The sequence below is a fragment of the Pezoporus occidentalis genome, unplaced genomic scaffold (assembly GCF_034315485.1).
Source record: "Pezoporus occidentalis ecotype Australia unplaced genomic scaffold, CSIRO_AGI_Poc_V1 ctg213, whole genome shotgun sequence".
Taxonomy (NCBI): Eukaryota; Metazoa; Chordata; class Aves; order Psittaciformes; family Psittacidae; genus Pezoporus; species Pezoporus occidentalis.
This window is the reverse complement of record NW_026913997.1, coordinates 2,614,686-2,633,657: the sequence shown is the minus strand read 5'-3', so window position 1 is coordinate 2,633,657 and position 18,972 is coordinate 2,614,686. Positions and strand designations below refer to the sequence as shown.

At 40.4% G+C, this 18,972-nt stretch overlaps 1 protein-coding gene across 2 annotated transcripts; it reads left to right on the top strand.

Annotated features, from left to right (window-relative positions):
- Nucleotides 1-272: 272 nt before the first annotated feature.
- Nucleotides 273-10,853, top strand: SUMO1 (small ubiquitin like modifier 1). 2 transcript variants are annotated; one of them, XM_062619769.1, is made up of 5 exons: nt 273-429; nt 5,617-5,691; nt 7,015-7,092; nt 8,933-9,004; nt 10,323-10,853. In XM_062619769.1, exons 1-5 carry the CDS (start codon nt 418-420, stop codon nt 10,350-10,352), a joined length of 267 nt encoding a protein of 88 aa, XP_062475753.1. In that variant the 5' UTR covers nt 273-417; the 3' UTR covers nt 10,353-10,853. The 2 variants fall into 2 exon arrangements, with proteins under 2 accessions (XP_062475753.1, XP_062475752.1); XM_062619768.1 differs by having other exon boundaries at nt 9,976-10,853.
- The last annotated feature ends 8,119 nt before the right edge of the window (nt 10,854-18,972 follow it).

Here is an 18,972-nt window from a genome sequence, read left to right as displayed (position 1 = left end):
CGGCCGTGCAGACGCATATTTCCAGTCGTTCGACCGGCTGTAACTAGCGGGTCTTACAAACAAAAACTATCTTCTTCACTTTGGGGCAGGCCATTCGGTGCATTTCCGCGGCCGGGCCCTTGCAGGGCGCCTGCATTGGCAGGCGTCGGGCTTGGCTGCCGGGCCTCCGGCGGCGTCTCCTCACCTCTGCCCGGGGAAGGGGCACCCCCATGTCCCGATGTGGAGGCTCCGCGAGGGGAAGCCGGTCTAGCTCTGCTGGGCGGAGCGGTCGAGCCGAGCCGCACAGGAAGGGAAATGAGCTCAGGCTCACCGGAAATCCCGCCCGCGCCGCGGCCTGTGTTTGCGCTGCGGGCAGAGAAAGAAGCCGAGTGTTTGCCGTGGCCCAGCCGAGCCTGCAGCACGTAACGGGGCCGAGCCATGTCGGACCAGGTACGAGTGCCGCTGGCCCCGGCTGACCGATCGCCGGGGTAGCTGCTGCTGGGAGGTGGCGCGGCGGCGACAGGCCCCGCAGATTCGGGGGTGCGGGAGGAGCTGCCTGCGCTCCCCCACTCACCTTCCCCAGCTCTAGCGGAGCAGCCCCGGGCTGGCCCCGCGCTCTGTGAAGGACGCCCTGGGGCGAGCGGAGCCGCGGCCGCCCGGGGAGCGCCGGGAGGAATGTAGCCCTCGGGGACTGTGTGTGTAGGGGGGTGCCGATGTCCGGCCTCGGCCAAACTCTGCCTGCAGCCCGCCACCCCTCCTCCCCTTTGCTTTAGTCCCCCTTTTCTCTTCGTTTAGGGTGCTTAGCGAGGAGCACGGGGTGGACTCCAAGACGAGGATACGCGGGGGCGGGCTCCAAGAGGGGGATACTCGGGGCCGGGGCTGGCGGCCGGCCGGAATGCGGCCAGCTTCACAGGGCTCCGGGCCGGGATTGCCGCCGGGGCAGTCCCGGCCCGGGAAACCTGGGAGTGCAGCGAGGGGTGAGCTGTGTTGCACAACATTTGTTTCCTTTCGTTTTCCATTCCCCAGCTGCGTGATAGGATGCTCTTGCCCCGGAGCAGGCTTTGTGCGGGTTAAGCGAGACCTCCAGGTCCTCTGTTTGCCCTAGGAATGCAAAAGGAGGGGAGGAAAACCCAGACGTTCTTAGCTGAGCGTTGCTTCCCTAGATTAAACGCGCTGCCCTTCACCAAGACTGTCCTGCCTTCAGTCCTTGCATATCATTGTGTTTCTGTCAATTCTGACTTCTCAACAGGGACTTAAATAGTTCCTTGTACTTCAAGTTCCTGGCTTGTTTGGCATGGCATGCGTACAGTCGTTTGCTTACAACTGTTGCCGTAGGCTATGTGACCTGCTGGTGGGAAATGAAAACATCACTGCGTTTTTAATTTGTGTTCTGTTTTGCTTTATTTTTATATTGCCTTCATGTGGCAGTGTTTTCTAACTTTGTAATGACGGTTTGACTTTGGAAAAAATGTCAGTATCTACAAATCTTTCTTGTAGTGCTGTGAAGTCAGGAATAGTACCGTTGCCAGCCAGGAAATGAAACGTATGAAGAGACAAGGCTAAGATTAGTACGTAGTGTCTGCTTTGAGGGATAGCCGTGATACATTATGACCGGTGAATAGAAACCATTGCTGTATATGCTGGTGGTCTTTCTCCCCGCCCCCAGCTTTCAAGCACAATGCAGCTGGTGAGGATGGTGCTGCTGCCTGTGTCTGCCTGTGAGAGTGCAGCGAGGAGCACAGCTGCCGCCTGCACCCATTAGGACACGTTTCCAGTTAGTAAAATCTGTGAAAGTAGCTGCATAAAAAAAAGAAAGCAAATTCTGAACTAGATTTTATAGACTGATCTTCATGTGACCCGCTCTGTAGCTGTCTGCATTTGTGAACTAAGGCATGTTTTAACACATAGCAGCTTCCATTAGGTAATTCCTTCTCCAGGCAAGTTCAAAACATGTACATAGATGCTTGTTCTTTGGGACTGCTTGAAGAATGTAAAATACAGTGTATGTGATAACCTTTTGGATACAGATCTTCAAGGGATTTTAATAAGGACCCTGATATCTTTACTTTTCTAATAGAGAAACTAAATGTTGTTATGTCATTCACTTCTGGGGGACTGTACAACAGCTAAACAGGTGCTCAAGTAATAGCATAGTGTAGGGTAACGTAGCACTGTAAATCTCATTCCTCTGTTCATCAATCCTATGGGAATAATTTGATTACCGAAAATTGTGGAATGCTCACAGGGGTGTCTTTTTGGCCCTGGAATAAGAGGACATAATTTGTCACCAGTTATGACAATTTTTGGTTTGTCTTTTCAGTATAAATAAGGAAGCGTGCTTGATTTAGTTGCCTTGTTTCCGATAGGAAATTAACTTTTATGATTAGGAAAAATACTTGAAAGATCGGCAGACTTAAATAAAAAGAAAATACCTCTGTTCTTGATGGGATCTTACCAGCAATAAAAAGAATAGTTTTTCCCCTCCTTTCAAGGGTCTCTAGCTGGTTTTGATTTAATTGAATGTGGATGATGGTATTTTTATCTGTCAATGTACTACTAATAAACAGTGCTGTAGTTTGTATGCACTTTTCCACTCCTTTAACAAATGTAACTATTTACTGTGTTAAGTGTGTTGCAGTCCTGTTCCTCTAGTAATTTTGGTTTTGTTGTTTATTTTTTTTAAAGCTTATCTAAAGTGTGCTGAGTACAGGGTAGGGTTTTTTCAGGTTTGGACGTTATAGTTTGAGCACTTCAGAAAATTGGAGGAGGAAATTTGCAATATACTACCTTACAGTATTTGTTTTGTGTCTTCATTACTTGCAATAGCAATACCAGTGTGTTTCATCCAAGATGTGCTTTTTTAGGGTCATGAATTTAATGTTGATATATAAATGTGAGAGTACTAGGAGCCTCATTTTGTGCTATTTAGGAAAACTGTGGAATATGGAGCCTTTAAAACTTAAAGCATCTAATGAAAAGTTAGAACTTGGGGTGCTGTGCTATTCGTGTTCTGTTTGTGTGATAGTCCTTTTTCTTATATACTGTTTCATGTGATACCCTAAACAGGTTTTTTTTCACCAGTTCTCATCACAGTGCATGTCAGTCTGGAGGCTTTGCTTGCAGAGTGCTGATCCAGGATTTTGTTAGTGAATGCTTGTAGTTTAGTAACTCTGCAATCTCCTTGCTTTCTTTGTTCTTAAGTGGTTTTGTGCTGGCTTTACCATTTGGCATTGAATGGCGCAGTACAGCTCACTGACAAAATGCAGGGAGCTGTTTCAGACTTGCTGAGTCTTGTTGTGTTCCAATTTCAAATATTTTGGCTTTTTTTTTTTTAAGTTTCAGTTATTGGGATTGTCAACATTGATTTGATCTTACTTCTCTTGAAATTACAGCTCTGTTTGCCCCTATTTCATGGGTGAGAGGTTGCTGGGGCTTTAAACAAGCATCTTTATGGTGTTACGTTTCAGAACTCCAGATCCCTTTGCTTTTTTTCTACTGTTTGCTCCTTCCCCTATGCATGTTTAGTACTAGAGCCCTCCTTCCCTGTGGGTAGGAATCAAAGCCTTATGAGTCATTGCTTTCCACTCATGCTGGCCAGAGGCACTGTCATAGTAGCTATGATGATTTGTAATACCTTGTACAAGATGATTTATTTTGGAAAGCTCAGTAGGTAGATCTGTTACAATGCACAGAACTCTATCAACTGCTACAAATGCCTCTACTCATGAGATAATGTTGTTACGCAACTTGGTTTTTATACAAAGTAAACTAAGACAGTGACTGATCTGAAATGTCATGTAAAGGGACAGGATGTTCTTACAAGTTCTTTCAGTGATAGCAAAGCAGGAGATAGTTTTGAAGTTACAGACTTCAGATCTATAGATATTTGAATCTCCCCAGTTCCTAGGGGCTGCCAGTCCTGCATATAAAAATTAAAACTGCTGTTTGTGCAAGATATAAGAAAAAGTTGCAGATTCTTGGTTTTGTTTCTCTTTTTAGTCAGGAGTGGAAACTACTATATATTTTATTCCGGCAAATAAGCCCAGGAGGTTAGAGTTTAGATATGTGAGAAAGGGAAAACTTTGGTGGGGAGCATAGCTGCTGTGCTGTGGAAGACTCCTTTCACACTTCACATGACTTGCTTGGAGACCTGAGAGTGTTTGGTTTCTTGAAAGCTTGAGGTCAGTTGTTGGATTTGAGCTTAGAGTGTGATGAATCGGTTCCAGTAGTCCACGTTGTGCCAGGTAGGTATTTAAAAAAAACCAGTAGTATTGAAACCAGGGTTATCCATATAGAGCCTCTGGGTCATCCTTTTTGTCATTGCAGAAACTGAATGGATCTGGCTTGAGGCATCGAGTCAAACTGATACAAATAGCAGGCTCCTCTCTCCTTCTTTTCTTCAGATGGATACTGATACAGATAAGGAAGGTGTTTGCAGGCTTTGCTCCCTGCCATTCCCTGAACTTTTTTTAACATTTGAAGGAGTTGTGCACGTTTAACTTTAAGGGGGAAAGGGAATCTTGAAAAGACCTGTCTGCCATTTTAATACAGAGATAGAGACATATATGGATGGACTTAATACAGAAGGCTAGTATGTGGTTTTGGTGCTTGATCCTAAAGTTCAACCAAAGGATATTTCTGTATACTCAGCAAATGGCCCCTTTAGGGCTGGGTAAACTTACATGTGTTTTGCTTGTTTTGTCTACTGTGTTAAGCAGGAAGATATACAGGAAGATTTGAAGCATGATCAGCAGGGTATCCTTGTTTCTGATTACTTCACAAGATTTCATCGAGCACCATCTGGACCTGAGGCAGTGTCTGTGTAAAATTCCTTTGTGCTGCAGTGGAACATAATTGAGGCCTGATCCAGAATATGTAGTGACAGGCAAGGGATGGGGTTAGTAGTGCCTGATCTCTCACTTATCTATCAGCAGCTGACACAGAAACTTTGATGTCCTTGATTCATGTCTTGCAGAACAAATGCTTAAACCATTTTGCTGGGCTGTAGTGCTCAATGAAGCAAGTGAATCAAACTTGTCTGTAGTCTGTACAATTAATTTTTTTTATCCTGAAAAGATATCAAAACACTATAGTTCTTAGAACTGCAACTTTAAAGAATTGTGTACTTAAAACAAACATGCTGGAAGGAAGCTGTTACTTAATGTTGTTGTGTTGCCATAGAAAAGATGGTGACAGACCATCCTTTTGAAAGTAGTGGCTGCTGTTGGTGCAATAGACTGAAAAATGTTTGATTGGTTCACTCTTTTTATGCTGACAGGGTGTCACAAATGCTTACTCTCCTTGTGGTGTTCTTTTATCTGTCAAATATCTGACCTTCTTGGTACACTTCCTGTGTTTCTTTTTTGCAGTCTGCTTGTTGATTAGGAGTTAGTGGTATAAGACTATGCTTATCATTTTTGCATCTCTTATGTTCTTCACAGTGTTTCTCTTCTGTCATTAAACAAACTTCACAGACAGGTAGCCTTTTCATAATACTATGATGCTATTATTTTCACACAGAGAAAGAAAGAAAGAAGGTGCCTTCCGTAGTCTGAGTAATAAAGAGGATGACAGCCGTCATGCTGTCCTGTGAAAATAACAGTGTTGAACTGTTTTTCTTTAATGTTTTTCCTTCAGGAAGCAAAACCTTCAGCTGAGGACTTGGGAGATAAGAAAGAAGGGGAATACATTAAACTCAAAGTCATTGGGCAGGTGAGTTTTTACATAATTACTTGTTGACATTTGTTGGAGGTATGAGTTTTTGTATTGTAGAAATGAGCAAATGAAAGTTGGTATTTTCAGTTCATTGTGGATCCTCCACTGCCATAAACTACTGATCAATTGCCAGTAAGGTGTGTTAGTATACTCTCTGTGATAGTCTGGTTGTTTTGTGGGGTTTTTTGTTGTTTTGTTTGTTTGGATTTGTGATGTTTTGTTTTCTCAAGGCTTGAGTAATTTATCCTTATGACTCAGGATTTGGTCAGTCTGATCCCAGTCTTATAACAAGGGGACCTGATACATTGAGGGATTAATTTATCTAAGGGTATGAATGAAACATGTTGCAAAATTGATCAGTTGAGGTCTTCAGAGTTCATGGAGTATGCTAAGCAGGAGGTCAACTTTCTTGGATAGGGATAGGAAGGGGATTCTCTTTGTTGGCAGATGATAATGGTGGATTATAGATCTGAATTCATGTTGTGTTGGAATGTGAATGCTGAGATCCTTCTTGGACAGAAGTCCTGTGCAAAGAACCCTTATAGCTCATATGGCTTAACTCAGTATTGTTTATTGGGGTATTAGCATGATTGCTGTGCTGTTTTTCCTGGAGACAGATGACTTCAAGTAGGACTCACTCAGACTAGCTTACCTGTTGCTGCTTTAATCAGCAATGATGAGAACACATTCAAAAGCTGAATGTGACCCACATGCTTTTTGCACAATGTCTTTCAGAGAGTGTTTTATCTGTAGCCATTTTCATAGTTGTAGTTATTCGTATCTTATAGCTGGCAGGAAGGACTATAGAATGAGACCTGAGATTTCTCCTTAGGTTAATGATGTGTTGCCAAGTCTGCCTCCATCCTAACTTTTAGATAATTACTTTAATTGAATGAGGTTTTGTATGTATTTTGAAGTGCAAGCTTTAACTTGTCTATTTTGGAATCTTCAAGCAGAAGTCCCCTGCATATGTATGTTTGTGTTTCATAAGTACATCAGCTGGGTAAAGATGGAAGCACAGACTGAACCATAAATGTTTTTTTTTGTACTTGTAAATCAGAAACCTCCACAGTGAGCCTAAGGCTATACTATGCCATCTGTTTTTAAATGGAGCTTTCTGTGGAAGTGTATGGTGAATTTAGTGACTGATAAATCATCCTGGAGGTTCATGTTATGGTGTACCGAGGTATACATGATGATAGTTAAGCTGCGTTTTGTGTTAATTTTACATAAGTTTTTCTTAATGGAAGTCTTAAAATCAGCATCGATAAAATAAGCAATTACTACAAAGAGAGTAACTTTTTTCTTTCCTGTTCTTAGGACAGCAGTGAAATTCACTTCAAGGTGAAAATGACAACACACCTCAAGAAACTCAAAGAATCATACTGTCAAAGACAGGTTTGTGAAACAATGCCACTGTCTTTAAAAGAGAATTTAAAAGCCAAGCACTTTAGCTTTACTTTTCTCACTGTTCTTTCAAGTAAAGACATTTGTTGAGGCAGTTAAGGTATTGTCTAGTTACCAGAAAAAAAAACAAACAGGTATCTGACAGTACAAATACAATGGGTCTCCTCATTTCTTCTGACAAGTAAAGGTATTTCTATTTAAGATAAGTTGTGAATTTTGTAGTAAGTTGCTGTTCAAAAACATGTGGTGGCTGCTCAGAAGATGCAGAAGTTACATTTTAAAATGCCTGGGCATGCATTTATATTTCCTGTAAAATCTCCCATCTCCTTGTGAAATTCCCCTAAAGCCGTAGAATACTGCAGTTCAGGATGAGAGCTGCTTTAGGCATTGTTACAGCCATTGATACGGTAATTGATTAACACTAGCTGTTATGCCTGAAGTAAAAGAAATCTGCAACATTAATTGTGAATGTAGGTGAATAGTAACTACTGTTATGGAACAAAATTAGATCTCCAGATTCAGTGGAGATACTGTGGATTCACTGCTGCTATTTCCAGGAGCCCTGGCCTAGTTTACCTCCAGCTTTGGGGATAGATGCCTTGTGTGGCTTAAAAACTAATATTCTGGGAGTTTTCTTAATGCCTTAAGACAAGTTGAACTTTTCAGTTGAAGTTTTTTGTAGACTGGGTTATTTATCCTGTGCTCTTGAAATAGGAGGAAAGAAAGGATTAAACATCAAGTATCTTTGTAGCCGAATCTAAATGATTGAAATTGTGATTAACTTGAAAACTTGAAGTATGTTCTTGGAAATAATGAATGCAGAGGTCTCACTGACTGATGAATATGCGTATGTGTGGAATTCCTTTTTAAGGAAGAAATAATTATTTGAATGAGCACAGGTGTATCTGTCTCTAGGCTGAGTTCTGGAGCGTCTGTGATTTCCTTCAAGAGTAGTCAGTATGGTTTTTGGTGTCAAGTAGCCTTTCTCTGGTAAAGGAACCACGAACATGGCCAGAGGGGATTGTTGAAACAGTGTGAAGAGCTGTTCTTTCCTGTGAGTTTTTCTGCCTAGTGCTTCTGAGATCTGATTGATGCACAAGACTGGTCATATTCCACTTGCATTTGTTTTGCTCACAACCTGAAAGAGAAGAAAAAGATGATGTGTTTGCCTCATCTGTTGAGATGAGGTATGATATTGTGCCATAACACAGGCACGTTGTACCACAGACAGGTGGCAAGTTGATTTACGGCTGGGATGCTCCTTTCTCCTTGTTTGAATCTTATTTCTTTTTCTGTCCCTCAGCTCTGCTCTTTCTTGTCCCCAGTGTAGAGCTTTTACAGAACTGATAATGGCAGAGGTTTCTATTCCTTCCTGTAGTGATTAAAGATTGGGAATGCAAGGATAGGAGTTCATGAAGTAAACATCATGTTCCTCCTCTTGTCTTAGCATCTTTAATAAGGCTGATGTGCAGTTCAGAAAAGACTGGGCCTTCATGTGTGATGTCTTGGAAGGGAGGGTGTAGTCAGTAATTATAAATAAACAAAGATGGTGGGGGGAAGCTAAGTAAAATTCCAAGTTGTTGAGATAGAACTCCAGTGAGACTTTGGAATAAACATGTATTTTAGCACTATCATGCTCCTTGAGTCACTTTGTAATTTATATGGTTGCAACAGAATAGCTGAGCTCTCTGTGTAACAGGAACTAACACTTTCTCTTTTTTTTTGACTTTCACATGTGTTGCTTCTATTAAAAATGTTTTTCTCGTAAATCCATACAAGTTTCAGTAAGTTTTGTGTCTTTTTTTTCTTGTACATCTGTTCCTTTTTTTAGGGTGTTCCAATGAATTCACTCAGGTTCCTTTTCGAGGGTCAGAGAATTACTGATAATCATACCCCCAAGGAGGTGAGTTTCTTTCTAGAATAAGTGCTACATAGTTCCCTGGAGAAACTAAATACCATACTGGTTAGTTGCTATGTTCTGCTAGACTGTTAACCAGAATTAAAGTGTTTCTTTAAATATAGCCAACTTTGTTGACTGTATTTAGTCAAATATACTTTGACTATATTTGTCTAACCTAGGATCTTTAATAAGGCCAGTATGCAGTTGAGAAAGATTGGTTGGACCTTCATGTGTAATCTTGTCTCAGAAAGGGGGGGGTATAGTCACTGCTTATCAGAGAGAAAGTAAAAAAAAGTTACAGGAATTTCCCAGTTGTTGAGCTAGAACTTCAGTGTGACTTTGGAATAAATATGTATTTAATTCACATTTATTAGGTCAAAGTGTAAATAAACAGAAAACTAATTACTTCTGCTCCCTAGTGCATGCCACCAATTGTTATGACAAAGCAGGAAGAAACACTTATAATAATGACCTTCTGAAAAAATCAAACTTGTGTACCTTGAAATTGAACAAGTTACCCTCTTCAAGAGAGAAGTCATAACCAGGCTTTGAGTTGCAAACTGTAGGTCTTTGCTGTTTTGTTGAGCTAGTGGTGTGCTATATATAATTCACGTGGCTATACAGCTCATGCATTCACTGTGATGATGGTTATGTTCCTGTGCATCTGTTGCCTGAGAAAAAGGGGTTTAGGGAAAGGTAAAGCTATCCACTTCCAGGCTGATGTGTACTGTTCCACAAGTGGATTTTGACTTCATGATAAGGGGTTTTCTTTGACTGATATGTATAACGCTGAAGGAAAAGGACTAAAATCATGAGTGTTGGCTAGTGAGATGGCGACTAAAATTTTTTTCACCTCTTTGATGAATTATGAGGGAACAGAGGAACAAACCATTGTATAACTTGTCTAGGACCTGCTCTGAATTCAGTACACAAGATTTATAACAATTATATGCTGTTTTTTTCTGTTCTTGCAGCTGGGGATGGAGGAGGAAGATGTGATTGAAGTTTATCAGGAACAGACGGGGGGTCACTCAACAATTTAGATCCTTCTGTTTGTTTTCTCCCCCCTTAATCCTTTTTTATTTTTAAATAATAGTTCTTTTGTAATGTGGTGTTCAACACTGAATTGAAACTGGCACCCCATCTCTGGGAGTTTATTTTCAGGCGTCTGGTATTTTGAATTCTCGTGCTCATTATACACTATTGTTTCTGTTTTCATTGTGCTGAACTTCTGTGATCCAGCTGCAGCCTTGCTCCCCTCTTCCCTTCTGCCCTCCCCTTTAGAAATACATGTACACACATGCATTTGTATGTTCACTAGGTTCGTGCATTTCAGGCACGAAGGCTGTAAGATCTGCCAGGTGGGCAAGTGTTCTTAATGACTTCCATATCTGCCCTGAAGTTTTGATGTGTGACTGTTTCACTCCTGGACTATAACTTTCAGTGCGAGATGAAGTTTTTCAGAGAACTAAACTGTGGAGAAATTGTGTATCCATAACTCAGAGCTATTTTGCTTAAATTGTGCTGATGGCCCTATGAAGAAGATTACCAAGTCGGAAATGGAAAAGCTAGAACTGTTGTCATCTGTACCTTGCTCCAGAGATGGCTTTGCTGAAGACATAAAATTGAAAACCCTAACGATTCTTAAATCTTGCCAGAAGAGCCCAGAAGCATTTTAACTTCATATAGCAATTAGTACACGCAGGTATTCGTGCAGGAATGTTCACAGCAGACAACTGGTGTTACTTTGACACTCTTGTTTGTACCTTTTGGCCTGGGACGTGGGTTTTGAATGGACATTGTCTGTACCAGCTTCATTTAAAATAAACAAGAAAAACAATTTTATAAACAACTTGTATTTTCTTTTCAAGTGTTTGGAAATGAGCCAAATGATAGGAAGTTATAATTAGGGCATTCTTTTCCAGTAACTATATACTGAAGCCAGGGAAAAAATGTGCCCTTTAAATATACCTCATTAAAAAAAACAACTAACAACCCAACAACTTTTTTCTGCTTGCCCCAGTGAAATACTTGATCTGCTTGGTTTGCAGGTGACTATTTGAGACTACAATCTGTGTGTTTTTCTTGTTAGAGAGTATTCACATACAGCTGCATAGAACTTTATGCACAAAAGTTAAACTGAAAATGCAGCTTGGAAGGAAATACGAAGATGGTTTTTAATGTTTACATTTCATATGATCATGGTACCGTTAATCTCTCTGTGTCTATGATGGATGACAAGAAAGAGTTACAGTTCATCAGGCATCATGAGGGTTGATTTCATGTTCTGGCTAGTTGCAGGTTCTAAATGGTCAGTTTGAAAGCATGTTACTGGTTATGAAAGCTGAGATGGGAGGTTGTGGGCAGAGTAGTGTGGGGAGAAAACTTCTGCACTGCCCCTGCTTCAGCTTTTCTGCAGATAAATAGGATTCATGTATGGCTTGGTAAACCAAGTTCGCTACAAATGCCAACTTCATTTAAAGATGCATTTTAGTGCTGGCATACTTGGAAGAAATTGCATATTTTGAATTATTACCTTTTGCTGTAAAGCTAGAAATGCATTTTCTTTCATGCTTGTGGTTTGTGTCCTCTTTCTGATTTAATAATACTTTTGTACACATAGTTGCACTAAGCAATTTTTTTAAAGATTAAAATTTTTGTTTACAAAATATCAGAATATGGGGTTTTATTGAAGTATTTGATGTAATTCAGTTCTTAGGGGGAAGAGGGAATTCTACTGGGATGTAGAACAACATGGCTTCTTTGCCCTTTTTTCCAGTATTCTTTTAGAATAGTAAATACATCTGCTTCAGAATACCAGAAATAAAACAGCCTTGTGATTACTATCAATTCATCTTCTAATTTTAATTTTTCTAATGCTCTTGGTAAACAAATTCCCATTATTGCCCTTCAGCAAATTAGGATCTGAGGCTCAGGGCTGGTAGTTTACTTGGGTTACTCTGGAAGCTGAAGGTGGAGCTGAGAACTGAGTCCAGATCCCATGGGTGTGATGCTTGTACTCTAGTTCCTGCACCGTCTTTGCTTCTTACTATTCACTTTCCTATTCTAAATCTGTTTTAATATGCTCATTTATATTAGCTTTCTAGTTGAAGCACTGCACTTGGTTCTCTTGAGACTATGGAGGAGGGTTTCCTGCAGAGATTGAAGCTCAAGGCGAAGAATTCTTTGTAACCTTGTCCTAAAATGCATCTCTCTATAGAGTGGATAAGGTACCAGTGACAAACTGATCTGACCTCTTTCTCAAACTTGTGAAGCCTCAGACATGAAGCTAGTGCCTCAATGGAGCTGCTGGTCTAGAGCAGTGTCTGCATTGTTATAACTTGATGGAACAGTAATAACAGGAAAACTCTACTCTGCCTCAAAGATTACTATTGAGAGTTTCATGTAAAATGATAAGATACATGTGCTACACAGATGCACTAGTACCTTTCTTAAGGAATATCATTCTTGGAAGTTGTACATTCAAACCTGAGTTTTGAACTCAAGGATTAGACAGACTTGAATTTTCTTCATTTCTCTGGAAGAACTACTACTTTTTAAAGAATTTCTTCCTGAGAAGAGTAGAATTTCTAAATCACTCTTAGCTTTGAAGCATGCCTGCAAGTGGGGTTGGCCTTCATATGTTGGAGAAAACCAGAAAATATTCTTTTTCTCCTGCAGTTTGTTTACATGCTTGCCTACATATTGGAAGAACGGAGCTCAGCTGTTCATGGTTGGTTTTAAGTGTTTAAGAAAAATGGTCAGAGAATGAAACCATCTTCACTGAGTCAGTTATGCTGTGGAAGCTAGTATTTTAGTTCTAATTTTGAAATTGGTATTTTTAGTATTCAGTACAGTGGCATATAAAAGCTGTATTGATAAGTGCTTTACAAAATTGTCAGTCTCAACAGATTTTCTTAAAGCTGCTATGTTTAAAGGATTTCTGTATTCTTTTCAGTATAAATATGTCTACATTGTCATCAATTAAATAAGATTTTGAAATTAAATGTGTGAATTGGCAGGATTTGAACTTCAGTTAGGGTGTCAGATGATGCTAAAGCTCAGTCTGTCACAAATTTTGACTACCCATGTATTGTTTCAGAAGCACTGCAACTGTGTGCTACTTTTTAGCTTTTCCTACTTTTAAATTGAAGCTAGTTTTAAGAATACAATGCAAAAATATCTGTCCTGACCTGTACATCTTTGGTATGCACTTCTGAATTATTGCTATTTGGATAAATTTTCTTAAATGAGAAAATCAAGTTCTGAGACTAATCAATACAGAGTACTGTAGGAGTTGTGCAACAAGGAGCGTAAACCAGTTTTGGTTTTGCTTTTAGAATCAGTACTTAATGTATACTTAATTTAATGAAGTTCAGCTTCAATTTAGAGACTGCAAAATTTGATTTCACCACAGGAGACTCTACAGGAACTGCCATATGAACTGAATCTACAAATGCTACACTTTCTTATGTAAGGTAACATTAGAGAAACAGAAAATAAACCTACTTTGCAAGGAAGAAAATTTCCTTGTAGTTTCTCTGTTGTTGTCTTATTGTTGAATCTGAAATCTAGCCTTTTACTTAAACAGTGGTATATTTATTGCAATTTCTTGGTTTGGAGAATTCTCCCAAAAGTCGGCACTGAGGTCTTCATATCTCTTATAAACTGATAGATGCATTATTTTCTCTCAGCACAAAATAGACCAAAAAATCTGTACTGTGGCACCTCTAGGTCTGTCTAGATTTACTTCTACTCATAAAACATGAATGCTTGCTTTTACTTGTGATCATAGGATGTATACACAGACTACTGGTGAAGTCTGGGGAAAACAGCTTTCTGAATGAGAATAGCACCTGTCTTGAAAAGGAATGTTGCTCCTCTCTTGAATCCGGTTGGAATCTTCAGTTAGGCTGCAATGGAAAGAGTTCACTGCAATGACCTATTCCAGGCATTCATTTATTCTTTTGTAGTTTTCAGGCCTAGCTTTTCAAGCAGCTGAAAATAAGAAAGTACCCATGGTAGGTGAAGAGCACCTTGAGTGTGTTCTACTCTGGTAGTGCTAGTTGGAACTGCAGAGGTTGTTCTAGATCTGTTCTTTGCCTGTAAACATTGTTAAAGCAGATTGCAGACACAGGACAGGCTTCCTCCTTGGTTTAGAAAGCTGATGCTTTGACTTGAAACCTACACACTCAGTGGTCTCATCACTGGTTCACCCCTAGTTTCTTTGACTTTGCCACAGTGTATACAGTGCCTTCTGAGGCAGGGAGGCTGGACTTCCCCCAGGAGTTGGATTTAAGCAGTGTTTGGAATGGGCTGGGGAAGAGGATGTTGGCTTATGCATTTGGGGCAGTTTGTTCTATCATAACAGCAAGCAGGATAGTTGCTAGTGCTGAGCTGTAGGTACTGCATATCCGCTTATCCCTGGTAGTGCTTTGTGGCTCGCAAATTGATCTAGGCTTCCTTTAAGAAGGTCTGTTATGCTCTTTGCAATGTTTTGGTATGTGGTATGCAGACTCCTGGGTTCTATGTTCTGAGGTGCTGGTAGGAGTGAGTCCTGGAGGCATGCTATGCTGGAATCTGTTCTGATGGACTGTGTAAAAGTAATCATAGTTTCAGGTACGTGGGGAAATCTAGTTGGGCTTCTTTCTGTAGTGTAAAGGGATGTTAAAAACTAAAGTAATTAAAAAATACAGATAGGATATATGTGAATTGCTGATGGAATTGTGGGGAACATTGTAGAACTGGTTAAATAGCAGAAAAACTGCATTATGTCTTGGAGTCTGAACTGAAGGCAACTTAAGTCCTGAGGTACCAGTGCTACTCTTCAATGTTAACTGCACTGATAGAACTCCTGACTACAGAGTATTTTGTATAGGCAGGCACTGGGTGTTAAACATGTATTATTACTGAGAAAAAAATAACATCACGCTGATTAATAGCTACATACCTGATTAAAACCTGTGCTTGTTGTTTGGCTTCCTCTAGAGTTAGTCCAGCATCTTCCTCTTTCTTTATTTGCTCCTCAGCCTCATATGTTGTCTTCTCCTGGTTTCTTCTTTCATACTCCAGGCATTCTTCTTTCTGTGTTTTTTTGCCTCTTAGAAACAGAACACCAACAACTATTAGTTGCTCACATACTTCCTGTTTAGGAAATGTTTTTTTTCATCAATTACCAATAGAAAGAAAATACTGTTATAATACTGATGTTACAAGTATTGCCTCAAATGCATGATTTATCTTAAATTGTAATTAGAGTTTTAAAAATCTGTTTGGCATTTAGTCTTTTTGTGCAACTACTTGTTAGGAGTACAATATCTTCTCTCCCTCCTCCCCCCTACTGTGTGGCTACTGGGACTTGGGTTTTCAGAAAAGGTATGTAACAAAAACGTCCAGAAATGGATGTTATTGCTAGCATCTTGCACAGTTGCATCACAGCTAGGCTGTTGAATTTCTCTTCTTCAGGTGGCAGGGTCTCTGGAAAAGGGGACTGTTACCATATCTATTTAATAGAGGAGAAGCAACTGAGGTACTACAAGTTTGGGAGTTGATGTCACAGGAATTCCAAGGCAGACACACAGTCTAAGTCTATGTCTTTACCAGAAATCATCCATTCACATGAATTATCTGCAACTAAAATACGCTTTAGCCTTTCTTTAGACTACCTGCGCCTTGTTCCTTTAGCTGTCTCCTCTGGAACTGCAGAAGCTTTTCTGTTGCAATCCTCTGCTGCTGCCAAATACATTCCTGTGCCACTTTCTGTAATTGTGACTGCTGCATCCTGTTCCTGGTGCCTCCACTCTTGTTCTAGTTTCTGTCAACTAAACCATAAATTATTATTAATTGCTATAGCAACCTTGGGTTTCCTGAACATTCTTGCCAGAAGAAGAGCAGGTTCTAGCCCAAAGAGCTAAGCAGATTACCAAAGAAAGGAGAAATTAGACTAAAGAGAGAACAGGTGCCGGTTAGTGTTGCTTCACATGTGTCTGGTTGGTTCTGCAAGTTAGTATTAAAAAAACCTAACCCCCAACTACTTTCCTTCACATTGTCTGTAAGGGGTTCAAAACCTGAATTATAATTTTTACATGTGTGTTTTTTGAGAAGGACATGAGAACTATGGGATACAGGTAGGTGGTTTATGTGAAACAGGGATGTGGAGGCAGAGGATGGAGAAGAACAGAGTCAGCTAGGAAAGTTCTGAGAACAGGAGCTGGAAGAAAAAATCAGAATGTGTCTTTGTGGAGCAAGAACACAAACCCAGAATAAGAACCCATGCTACAACAAGCAAGGAGGCAGTGGAAAGCCTTGGCTGAGGTTTAGATGTAAACAGAATGGAGGTCAAAATGGGCTATTTTTGCTGGAGAGTTCACACTGAGAGTAAGGAACATGAAAGAAAGTCGAGGAGGTTCATGAAGCAAAGGAACATTCTCCTTATTTTGGGAACTGGAAGTTATAGAAAATCAAACTAAAGTTCTTCTGCTCCATGAAGTGCTGTTATAATTTCCAAACCATAACTCGGGGTTCCCAGCCCAGCAGTTTGATTTGAATGCCTACTTGCTTTTCCTGAAATCAAGTTAAGCAGGGCATGGCACTAATCTCAAAAAATATGTAAGTCAGATTTATCCTTTCTTTCAAACATCTGATTAAAGCATGCCACTTCTACAAATGACTGAACTAAAAACTGTTCAGTCATTTCTAGGTAGGCTGCAGCTCTTAAATCACCGAAGGAGGTCGCTGTTCCTCCCAGTAAATACAGTTCTTGATGAAAAAGTTTAGAAGCAAAGCCAGGAAATAATGTCAGAATGTGTTTTGTGTAAGCAAAACATTTCAAAAGGTGAATAGAAATTTAATAATTATGTTACACCAGAGCTTGTTTCTGATACTGGTGGGTTTCCCAGAGCTTTGCCTGAAGTATTTAGTGGTGGTTATTTTTTCCCCTAAAGCTATGTCAGCAGAGGTAAAGAGCAAAAGTGCTCTTACTGCATTTTTTTTTCAGTAGAAAATCTTACATCATTAAGGAATAACATATGTCACTATGAGGTGTCTTTATAACTATGTAGTTGTTACTATGCTGAGGATTTTGTCAGGGAAAATGCTCAGTAGTGGTTTTGGTGCTGTATGGAAAAAGCAGAATGTTGTCTGCATGAACTGCCTACAAGCTAAGTGCAATTGGTTGAAAAACTGAATTTGTTTAATGACTTTATTGTCAATACTGATTTTTCATTAATAACTTGGAAATTGTAATTTTAGGTCAGTCTCAGAATTCAGAGTAATGATAAATGGATGAAAGTTTTAAAAAAGTTACATTAGTAGACATACATGCAACATTAAAGTTAGGAAAAATCTAATATGCTGCTGAAAGATAGAACTTTATGTATGCATATGTTTCCGATGAAAAGGTCTGTGATGTTATCCTCTAGTTTGGAATTTGCCTGAAGGTACTGGTTCAGTTTGCTGGCTCCTTCGTACTCTTATGCGTTACTAGTCTTCTATGATATCAGAAAATGCTTTGTGTTACATCTGTTTCTTCATGCTGGAACACTGATGTGTTTGGATGCATATGGGTAGCTGACAAAAAGCAAACCAAGGATTACAGTAGTTCTGTGTCATGATTCCATTCTAATGTTCCTGTCTAAAATGAAAACATTATCCTCACTAACCACATCTCCACAGTGTTTCTTTGTTCCTTTTCCAGATCTGCCTTCACTTTTTCCATTTGTTCCTGCTGCTCTTTATTTCTGTTCTTGTTCTTTCTTCTTGTAGCCATCACCCTTCTGCCTTTTCTGCTCTTAGTTTTTCCTGTGCAGATTTATCTTCTTGCCATTTTCCAGGAGGAATCTGAACAAGAATATAATTAATAATGCACTTAGAGTTGACTTTCTGTGTATGATGATTTACCTGCTATTACCTGAGATTTTAAATTCTTGAAAGAGATATGCCTTATGTACTTATTAAGGTACATTTGACTTATGTGGGATTTTTCCTGTCACTTTGGCCAATAGTGCCCGTTTTCTCTATATAGTAAATGTTTTACTACTTTTTTTCCAGTAGGCATTCACCTTTGTGATATCTGATCATTCTTAAATTAACTTTCTCGTATTTAGTGTCCCAATATGTTTCTACCTAAGCTGTATTCTACAGACCTCTGCCAGCTTCATATTTTTCCCTGTGTTTTTCCTCAGTATTTTGAAATTGTAACACATGAAGGGGCAGGCACAGGGGTTATCATCTAGTCCCGAAAAGTGACCATTTTGAGGAAACAGGTAAAGTCTAAAAAAGCCTGAAAGCCTAGTAGCTGATCGGTCAGCTAGAGGATCACTATGGTGAAATGGTGAGGCTACACATGGGTCTGTAGTTCTCTAGTTCTAAACTAGAACTGAGGAGTAAGTTTTCCAGGAACCGCGGGGATTTAAGATGCCGGCCTGGCCCATCTTAAATGCCAGACCTTTTTACCTTGGTCTGTGCTGTCCTTTTAAAGGAAGGCATCAGGGAGCGCTCCTTGCTCCAAGTTTCCTCTGGGACTGCTCTAGGAGGTTGACGCTCTGGGAATGGCGGCTTCGCGAGCCTCGCAGGTGAGAACAGCCGCGGATCCGCTATGTGAGCGAAAGCCTCCTTAAAGAAGGACTGGAAAAGGTGAAGTACAGACAGTGTGTATGGGAGCCTGCCTGGGCTCCCTGTCTGGCTCAATGTCTGCTGGCACTTCCTGAGCGGAAGCTCCAGTTAATGGTAGGTAGGAAGGACACCTTTGAGTCTGCCTGGCCTGAGGAGGAGGTTGATACTTCACCTCATGTGAGGTGAGAAACCAGCATGTGGAAGACATGCCCTTGGGGAGGATCTGAGAGAGCGGGCTGGTTGTGTGTTGGAGTGGGGGGGCAGCTTGAGCTCACCTGCTGCTCCGGTCACCCTCAGCCATGCGCTGCCCCGGCCTGCTGCAACACCTGCAGGTGGGAGCAGCTCCTTTCTCCTGTCAA